The sequence below is a fragment of the Jaculus jaculus genome, chromosome 6, assembly GCF_020740685.1.
Source record: "Jaculus jaculus isolate mJacJac1 chromosome 6, mJacJac1.mat.Y.cur, whole genome shotgun sequence".
Classification (NCBI taxonomy): Eukaryota; Metazoa; Chordata; class Mammalia; order Rodentia; family Dipodidae; genus Jaculus; species Jaculus jaculus.
This window is the reverse complement of record NC_059107.1, coordinates 17,580,198-17,590,001: the sequence shown is the minus strand read 5'-3', so window position 1 is coordinate 17,590,001 and position 9,804 is coordinate 17,580,198. Positions and strand designations below refer to the sequence as shown.

The following is a 9,804-nucleotide window of genomic DNA, read 5'->3' as shown; positions in this document are numbered from 1 at the left end:
TAAATCACTATAAATAGAAAAGTGTAATTAGAAGATATTTTGCAATGGACATGGTGGTGCACTCCTTTAATCCAAGAACTCAGGAGGAAGAGGTGGGAGGATCACTGTGAATTCAAGGCCAGCCTGAGGCTCCAGAGTGAATTCCAGCTCAGCCTGGTCTAGGGCAAGACCCTACCTCAATAAAATGAAATATATTTTGCAAAATGATTCATGCTCACCAGAAGTTAGTCTATATGTATCTCCACAGGCAGACACAATCTTATATATAAAACTTGCTCAGTAAACATAACATGGCATGTACAAATGAATAAAATTATCCTCTCTAGCCATAGAGAGAGCAAAAACAACATAGGAACATGGTTACTGTGGCTTTTTCTTTTATTCCCCAGGAATTACAACGGTCCTTACAATGACCACAATTAACACCCACCTCCGTGAGACTCTCCCTAAGATCCCGTATGTGAAGGCCATTGACATGTACCTGATGGGATGCTTTGTCTTTGTGTTTATGGCCCTTCTTGAGTATGCGTTGGTCAACTACATCTTCTTTGGGAGAGGACCCCAGCGCCAAAAGAAGGCAGCAGAGAAGGCTGCCAGTGCCAACAATGAGAAGATGCGCCTGGACGTTAACAAGGTAAATTCGCAGGGCTCGTCTCTTTGCTCCTAAACATGTGGATGACTGTTAGTGATATGGGTTGGTGGCCCCGGGAACAAATGAGCAAAGTAAGCCCTAAGGAAGAGATGACTGATTCCCTCCTTTACTTACACAGACCACAAGTAGGTAGGCACAACTGGCACCAAAAGGCATCACTCAATAAGTAACCCGTTAACTGGGTTGTTAAAACCTTCATTGCCTGTACTATGCTTTTTTTTTGTTTTGTTTTCATATATGTGGATACTACATTATCATTATTTCACATTTCTTTAACTGTGCTCACTTTTTAAAAATTTACCTGTAAAAGAAGTTTCACGTTACTCTACTCAATATCACTTGTTAGATGCTAACCTTAAGTCAATAAATAAAAACTATGTTACTGAATGGACCTGAGATCTAGATACTTAGGCTTCAAAGGGTGGACATCACCCCCTGGCCAACATAAGATGGCCAGCCGACAACAGCAACAGGAGAGTGTGCCAAACACTGGCAAAGGGACACTGGCTATAATCCCCATAAGCCCACCTCCAGCAATACACTGCCTCCAGGAAGCATTAATTCCAAAATCTCCATCAGCTGGGAACCTAGCAGTCAAAACACCTAAATTTGTAGGGAACACCTGAGTCAAACCACCACAGCAACCCTGTTTAAAAATCATCACATTAAGGGTTTAAAAAGTAGTCTCATTGAAGCTAGCCATAGTTTAATCCAAAATTTTTATCTCACCTGGCTTCCTATTATAGATCTTTCAGAGTTGTGTCTTTCAGATACAAGATACATGTATCTATAGTGCTTCATAATACTAATTCATACTTTTAGAACTAAATAAAATGTCTTCATCTAAAATCTTCCTAAGTAGTATTTCTAAATTAGTGTGTGGTGTTAGATTCAATAAACAGTTCATGATAATTGGACTAGGAAAATATAAAGAATTTTAAACCATCTAGAATTATTCACCATAAACTGTTTAGTTTGTTTCCATTTTAATATTTCCAACTTCATTTTAACTCCAATTTTAGCACACTAGCCATTGCTACCACTGGAATGAACTGGAGTAAACTCCATGGAAGCTGTTGATTGGCTCACTTCTCACATATCTAGCTCTGATTTTTTGACAAATAGAATCAAAGACACATCTTTCTCAACAAATGACATTTAAAAATCACACAAATTTTAAGTATAACTTTGAAAGCCAGTACACCTTGAAGCCTGGAGGATTTATAGTTTCTTTCTTTCTTCTTCTTTTTTTTTTTTTTTTTCTTTTTGAGGCAGGGTCTCACTCTACCTGAGGTTGGAATTCACTATGTAATCTCAGGGTGGCCTCAAACTCATGGCAATCCTCCTCCTACCTCTGCCTCCCGAGTGCTGGGATTGAAGGCGTGCACCACCAAACCCGGTTTATGGTTTCTTTTGAGTGCCCATAATTTCACTTCCTTGAATCTATGGGCTGGTAGGTGGGCACAATGGGAGGCTTCCTGGAATGGCTTTCGTATAGTACTTTCAAACCCATTCCATGGTCCTCCTGATACTGTATTCTTAGTAGAGAACTGAAAAGGTATACACTGTCTCAGTGGACTGCAGTTTGAAATGAATTTAAATAATTGCCTAATGCAAAGCTGACTTAATAAGATAACATCTGATCTCTTTTTACTTTCATTTACCCTAAGTTTTCATACCAATTTGCATTTAAATGATAAAGTTAACCTTCTGGTGGGGGAGATTTCATATAAATGGAACCTGAATATCCTTGAATAGTTCTAAATTCAGTTGTTTCCAGATGGAGGTAGAAAAAGGTTCAGTGGACAAGGTACCTTATAATAATGAAAAGCCCTTACTCCTGGCTGAATTTGGACACAATGCAGGTCTCAGGGCATGAAAGAACATAATAAGATGTATAGAGATCTCCCAGCACAGTGGTTTTCCCAAACAGGGTTGGTTTGTGTCTCTCAAGAATTCCATGGCACTGTCTAGAGATATTTTTGGTTGTCAGACTAAGAGATAACCTTGCTACTCGTGCTGCTGGGTGAAGGCCAAGATGCTCGTTAACATTCTGCACTGCCCAAGACTGCTCCTCACAGCAGTGAAGGCAGGATACAATTCAAATCCCAAGAATCCACCCTCCCTATTTCAAACATGAGAAACTGAGGCCCAGAAAAAAAATAATATGCTTCAGTTATTTTCAGTAGTCTTTGACAACATTATTTCACCATTTTACCTGATTAGTATATAAAACAGTGAAGATATCAGGAGTAATGGTTTAGCAAAATGGTTCCACCTAAATAAACATTTGGAAGTCAATCAGGCCCAATTTTTCCTCCCCTTTAATGGCTATGTGTAACAAAAAAGTCAACTTGTCCAGCCTTTCAATTCATCCTCTGTAAAATGAAGTCAGTCCTACTCACAATGTTAGTATGAGGATTATTGTTATACTATATAAAAAAGATTAACAGAGTCTTCAGTAATTGGGAGCCATTCAAGATATGATAGATAATAACAGAATATTAACATTTTATGTATGTCAAACATTGTTTTAAAACATGAAATTGACCTTCTGTAGACCAACTGGCACTGGTTTCATATAGTCTGCCATCCCTAAAGGAGAGTATTGATTAGAAAGGAACATATATCAGAAACTGAAATGATAAAGAAATCAAATTGTTTTCTCAGTGATGGTTAGCAGTAAAACTTATAGCAAACCCACTATGTCAAACTTCATCAGTTAAACCTATGATATTTAATAGCAAGCCTAATTAAATTAAAATAGTGCATTTAGGATGCTCAGTGTCCTTTTTAACCCAGCATGAAAGGTCAGAGGATATCCACTTTGGATTCTGACTGAGCAAGCCTTTCTTTTGTATCAGTGTCATGAATCATGCTACTATTTCTTGTGAAGAATGTTCCTTCTTTTAACTGCAATGCTAATTTTTTTTTCAAAAATGGCAGACATATAACCAACTAAGCATTGTTGTCTGCTCTGACAAAAATCAGAGGCTAGGAGAAAGAATAAATTATTTTATTTTATTTCTACCTTTGATAGCTTCCCAGGAGAGAAAAGAGTATGTCTGTTCACATAAGGTGACATGTACATTACTCCTGAGACCAGGGCAGGATGAAGTGGGGAAGTCCCAAAGGGGAACAAAATGGTACTTTAGCATGGATGTCCAATTTCCCTCTTTTCTTGTTACTACGTTCTCTTCATAATCTTTTACTTTTGGAAGAAAAGAGCTTTCAGTTTTTAAAATAACCCCCACTCTGTCATTTGATTAAAAATAAAAAAAAGGAGAGAAAGTCCCTAAGGAAAATGAACTAGCTGCAGTTGCACAGCAGAGTTTACAAAAACTCCGAGGCTTTCTCTCATTTTCCTACCCATAGGGGTGTGCATTCCACTGTGCTGATGAATGCCAATGCAGTAAAACTGAAAGTTTCATCCACTTTAGTCCATAGACACATTCAGCGTAGAAGACTCTACTAAATCAACTCTACCTACTTGCACATGCAAAGCCCATAACCAAGTGCCAGCCTTAGTGGCCCTCATATAACAGATAGTAAGATTTCTAACAGATTTCAAACCAACATTGAGCTCTGCTGATATTTTCCTAAGTATCCCTGGCAGTATTTCAAAACATACAAGTCCCAAAATAAAATAAAAGAGAAAGAGAAATATACCTGGATGTGGTACTACACACCTTTAATCCCAGTACTCAAGAGACAGAGGTAGGAAAATCACCCAGAGTTTAAGGACAGCCTGAGACTACATGGTGAATTCCATGTCAGCCTAAATTAGAGTGAGATTCTTCCTCAATAAAAGAAAAAAAAAAAAAAAAAAAAGAAGAAGGAGATGGCACATGTCTTTAATCCCAACACTAGGGAGGCAGAGATAGGAAGATGGCCACCCTGAGACTACATAGTGAATTCCAGGTCGGCCTGGGCTAGAATGAGACCCTACCTTGAAAAACCAAATTAATTAATTAATTTTTTTAAAAAAAAAGAAAGAAGGAAGGAAAAGAAACAAACAAAAAAAGATAGAAATGTGTAATCTTGATCCTGTTATTATTAGCAAAATCCTCCTGTTGTCACTTGAATTTGTGTGTGTGAGTGTCCTAACAATTTCCTTTTGATTGATGTCCATGTCAGTTTTGCTCATGGCTTCAAGATTTCAGTCCTCTTCTTTGCTCTTAAGGTTTTACACTATTTCCTGGTTTATTTTTCTGTCAATTACTAAGTATATGAACATTTTGGAATCTAGTTAGTAATGCCTTTTCAGTATCGGCTATTGAACATTTAACATACCTCCAATATCATTACTGTAGCAAGAAACCCACAACCACCAATTTGTTTTTGTTTTTTAATAAAACACCACCACAAAAGATTGTTCTGTTAGTGGGTATCCTTTATTCTGTACCTATGCTGTTGTGACTCTATGGTCTTTATCTGTCTTGCCTCATCTTTTATAATGCAAAGCCACTGAGATGTTTTAAATCTATTTCTAACTGTATGCAATTAAATTTTCAGAAAAATAGATTGTAGAAGCCAATTAATTAGCATTCTCTTATTTTCTTATTGGCATTGGTCTTTCTTTATGCTTTTGAAGACCAATAACATTTATCTAAGTCCAGTTTACTTTAACTACTGGTGCTAATCCAGTGACATCAGTCGACTTAATTAGCACATTCTCTACTTTGTCTTCCAGATTTTTTATAAAGATTATTTACAAAATGGGACCCAATATCGATCCTTGTGGGACCCTACTGGAAACCTCTCCCCAACTAGACGGACTACCAATTACGATTTCTCTCTATATACGGTTAGATAGCCAGTTTTTAATCCATTTACTTGTATTTCTGTTGGGACAAATTTGCTTAGCTGTTCCCTTTAAAATAATGTTTGGGTTTTATGAATTGAACTTACGGATGTGTATCTACAGAGATTTCAGATATGTAAAATGTCTTCATGAGTCCTAGAGGGTTTTCTCAATATTGGATTTTCTATATAGCTACAGTGGACCAAAGCCTCAGTATTTCATTGATCAACTGTTGTGCTGGGGGGGAAAAAGTGAATTATCTGCATTTTGAGGTTCCTTTTTGTTTGTATGGTGTGGATATGGTATTATTACATGTCTTGGTTTTGTTTGTGGTATGGAGTGTTTTTAGGTGAGTGAGTAGGGAGTTAGACTTTTCTGGTAGTGGTTGGAATATTGGATCCAGGGACCCATACTTTCTGTGGTAGATTGCTAAAAATGTGAGGACCGCATCAAGTCCTTGCTGCTTCCTATGTCATTTATCTTATAAATATTACCTTGCCAGGGGCAACACTGTTGTAATCATGGATAAGATACCATAACTAAATTGTTGTTAAAACTTGTGATTTAAATGAATTTCAAAGAACGTCGGCTTTTTGCTAACATCTAGAGTTTAGTTTCTTAATCTTCATGTTTATGTTCATAATTGGAAAATTGTCATTCCTACTGCTCTCCAGTGGAGGGAAAGAATATAGTGAGGATAATTCTCACAATTCCACCCTGTCATCCACCACTGGCTCTGGTTGTGATTTTCTTGTTTGTTTGTTTTGAGTTTTTCATGTTCATTTCCTGATGTTCATCCCCATCAGGAAATGCTTATAATGAATGGTCATCAATGTCTTCTCTGAGAACTTAATAATGTCAGATGAGTTTCTGTTACCCTATCTTTTAAATGTTCTGCTTTTCCTTTAGTTTATACCTTTGACCAGAATTCTTTGCTACCCCATAGTTTTGCTTTGGGCAGAGGTCAGATATGGATAATCTCACTCATAGCTAAATTGTTTTGGTATCTTGTAGCTGTTTTATTTGCTTACGTATTTTGACGTTACCTGTAAAGTGGTGATATGTTCTGGAAGAAGAAGCATTGGAAATTTATTAATCATTATTATAGTCAAAATCCCTTCAGAATTGTGGCACCTATTCTGTCTGAGCTTCTAGGCCGTTGTGATTATGTTGGGGGTACTGTTCCTAATCCTGTTGAAATTAATGTAGACTAACTTGACTGAGCACCACTGTCTTGAATGCTAATCATGTTAAAAGAGATATGGGTAGAAATTGGAATATGGACCCAAAACAATGTGTGAGGAATGTTTTTATATTTAAAAATAAAATCATAGTATGCTACATGACTTGTCTAATAGTGGGACAAAGACTCGAGAAAATTCAAAGCATTCCCACCATGAGGGTATTTTAAATGAAAATTGCCTCTTTGGTACATTAAATTGTGAAATTGTTAGGTTGAAAGACTTAATATGTACGTCTATGAATTATTGATCAGGTCTCTTGTTTGTCAAGAACTCTTCCACTGTTTTATAAACCAATGAGTGAAAGAATGTTCCATGACATGTATTGAAATGTGACGTTTAATGTTTTCTGCTTTTGTATGTTTTTCTTGGATTTTTTTTTATTCTGTCTTTTGAGTCCTCCTTTTAAGTTCAGATTCAGAGTACAAATCGATAAAGAATGCAATTTAGAGATGGCTTTATTTATGTTAAAGCTGTGATCTGCTAAGGCAGCAAGTACATGATAGTCAGTAGTACCAGGGTGGTGGGAGTTTAGAGTCAGACTGAATTGGGTCTGGATTCAGACTTTGTTTCTTAGGAGCTGTGTGACATTGGGTATTTTTACCTTTGCATGTTCTTACTGAAAACTAAAATCATTGACTTCTGCCATACAAAGCCACTGAGAGGTTTAAGTGAAATAATTATATTAAGGGTTTTGTGCTATACCAGACACAATGTGCTCAATTTAAATGTGCTATTATTCTTGAGAGGGTAGCAGAGAGTATGTACCATGCCAGGTTTATTACAAGTTTTCTAATCATGAAGGTAATTCATAATTAATTCAAACACAAAACCAACCACATACCTCCACAGGCATAACCATGAACATTGCCTCTTAGATGTAGTTACATTTTTTTATATAAATCACTTTATCAAAATATTGTATCCACTGACATTTTCACTTAACCTTGCATATCTTTAAAGTATAAATCAAATTACTGACTGTATTTTACTGAAAGCCAGACCATTATTTATTTAACACTTAGAAAGCACTCATTGTTCAATGTGTGCATTGTTTCTGATAACTTTAAATAAGCATCACATTATGGACATATTTGCATGACAATGATTCCTGATATATTTCTAAAAGTGTGATTAGTTGACCAAAGTTTTATGCTTTTAAAGTGAAATTTCGATGTGTATTTACAGATCATTCTCTATGCTGTTTTGGCATAGTTTGCATAGCTACTGTCACCATAACAGAGTGTGGTCACATCTACATCTCATCTCTAAAGTGATAAAAAAAAACCCAGAAAATTGTTTAACTGTGCTCAACTGTGCAAAAATATTAAAATGGAGAGATAAAATAATAAAAGAATCCTACATTCATTGTCTCTGTTTTCTGTGTAACAGCCACTGAAAACAAAACATCAGTAGTAATAAAAAAAAAACACACAGCAAACTCAAGTTGAAGCTCTGTGCAGAAGCAGAGGTATGTAGGCAAATCCAGTATTAACACAGAGTGAAGAGACATCTACCTAAGTAATAGGTTAACAAATGAGAAAACCCAGCAGCAAAGCCTGCATCAAGATGAAAAATCTGAGCAAGGAATCAGAATAGGAACTGTAGGGGAAGATTCCTAAATAGGCTGGACATGGACACAACATTCAAAAGAAATAATTACTATTAGTGAAGAATCATACATCTCAAGATAAATTTTAAATCTTGTATAAAAAAATCCCCCCCCAAATAAACTTAAGGGGAAAGAAACAAAAAAAAAAATTAGGAATGAGATGATAAATGGGGAAACTAAAAGGGAGAAAATAAAGGTAGAGCAAACTTTATAGAAACTAGAAGATGAATATAACAAAAAAAGGGGCTATGCTCGCATCAACTAAAACTAACAGGATTGACAGGAAAAAATAACTTCTAATGCAAGAGAGCATCTGCCCTACAATATTTCCACAATGAAACTTTTCAAACATTGAAACCCAACTACCTCCAGTGGTGAAATTTTTGTAGGTCACAGCATAGTTGCTGTGATTTAAGTGATTTAGAATCTCTCAACACATAAGGATGATGCTAAGCTTTATCAAACAATAAGATTATGAGGGAAAATACATACCTGAGTCAAGAATGAATATTAGTGCTATGAAGAAAAGTCTTCAGCATATATGTCAGCTTCAATCTATGCAATACTCAAAAACAAGCTTTAAGATTGCCGTGGATATTCATTTATAATATGAGGACAATATTATTCATTACATAGAGAAATGGAAAGAATAAAATATTTATACCCTTTCAGTAGCTATCAAAAAGACTATTAATTAAAGTTCAGCATTCATTCTTGGTGATAAATATAAAATACCTTAGTAAGCTAGAAAGCAATTAGATATGTAAAAGAAGCTAAAGCCAGCCAACATTAATAAAAGGCAATATGGCAGTTTTCAATTTCAAAAAGATTCACCATTTGTAGCTCCTGAAGTTAGAATGAGTCATATATAATGTATTTACCTTTTCTGTCTTCCCTTACATATATATGCATGAATGTACATTTATGTGTATGTGTTTTATTCTTGTATTTATTTTATACTCAATATAATCTAAGATTCTAGAAAATGTGGTAAATTTTCCATGATCATGAAAGTAATGGCTCTGGAGAAAATTCTGAAAGGGTTATGCACTCTGTGTTCCTAAACCCTAAGAATTACGAGGTGGCACCAAATTTTTACTAACCATCTTTCTAGTAGTAATGAATGATTTTTTAAGAAAAAAAAATACCTCCAGCATGTACTTTCTTACGTTACTAAAGAAATTATGAATTTTTATGGCCTCTGCCACAGAGAGCTTTGTAGGACTGCTTGATGTTTGTTTAATTTTGGTGATGGGCACCGAGGGATACGTAACAAAAATGGACCTGATATAATTTTTGAAGCCTCCCTCAGCCACAAACAAGCTGTCTTTGCCTTATAGCACTTCCATGAGGTCCTACTGCAGAATATTTCTAAAAGCTAGATGAGCTTCAAGGGCACTTATGTCATGCTTTCTCATCTGAATGAAAGAATACCCACAATGGCTCCCTACAGAGAATTTGGGGCTGAGAATAGAGTCAGGAGATTGAAAGCCAG

At 35.9% G+C, this 9,804-nt stretch overlaps 1 protein-coding gene across 4 annotated transcripts in view; it reads left to right on the top strand.

The window, feature by feature from the left end:
- Positions 1-9,804, top strand: part of Gabrb2 (gamma-aminobutyric acid type A receptor subunit beta2) — a 202,683-nt gene that overhangs the window by 173,246 nt on the left and 19,633 nt on the right. For 3 of the 4 annotated variants that reach the window (XM_045153034.1, XM_045153035.1, XM_045153036.1), the window contains exons 9-10: positions 390-634; positions 5,346-5,459. In XM_045153034.1, the coding sequence (XP_045008969.1) occupies positions 390-634; positions 5,346-5,459 (359 nt within the window). The remainder of the gene's footprint in view (positions 1-389; positions 635-5,345; positions 5,460-9,804) is intronic. The other variant, XM_004661049.2, reaches the window with a different exon arrangement.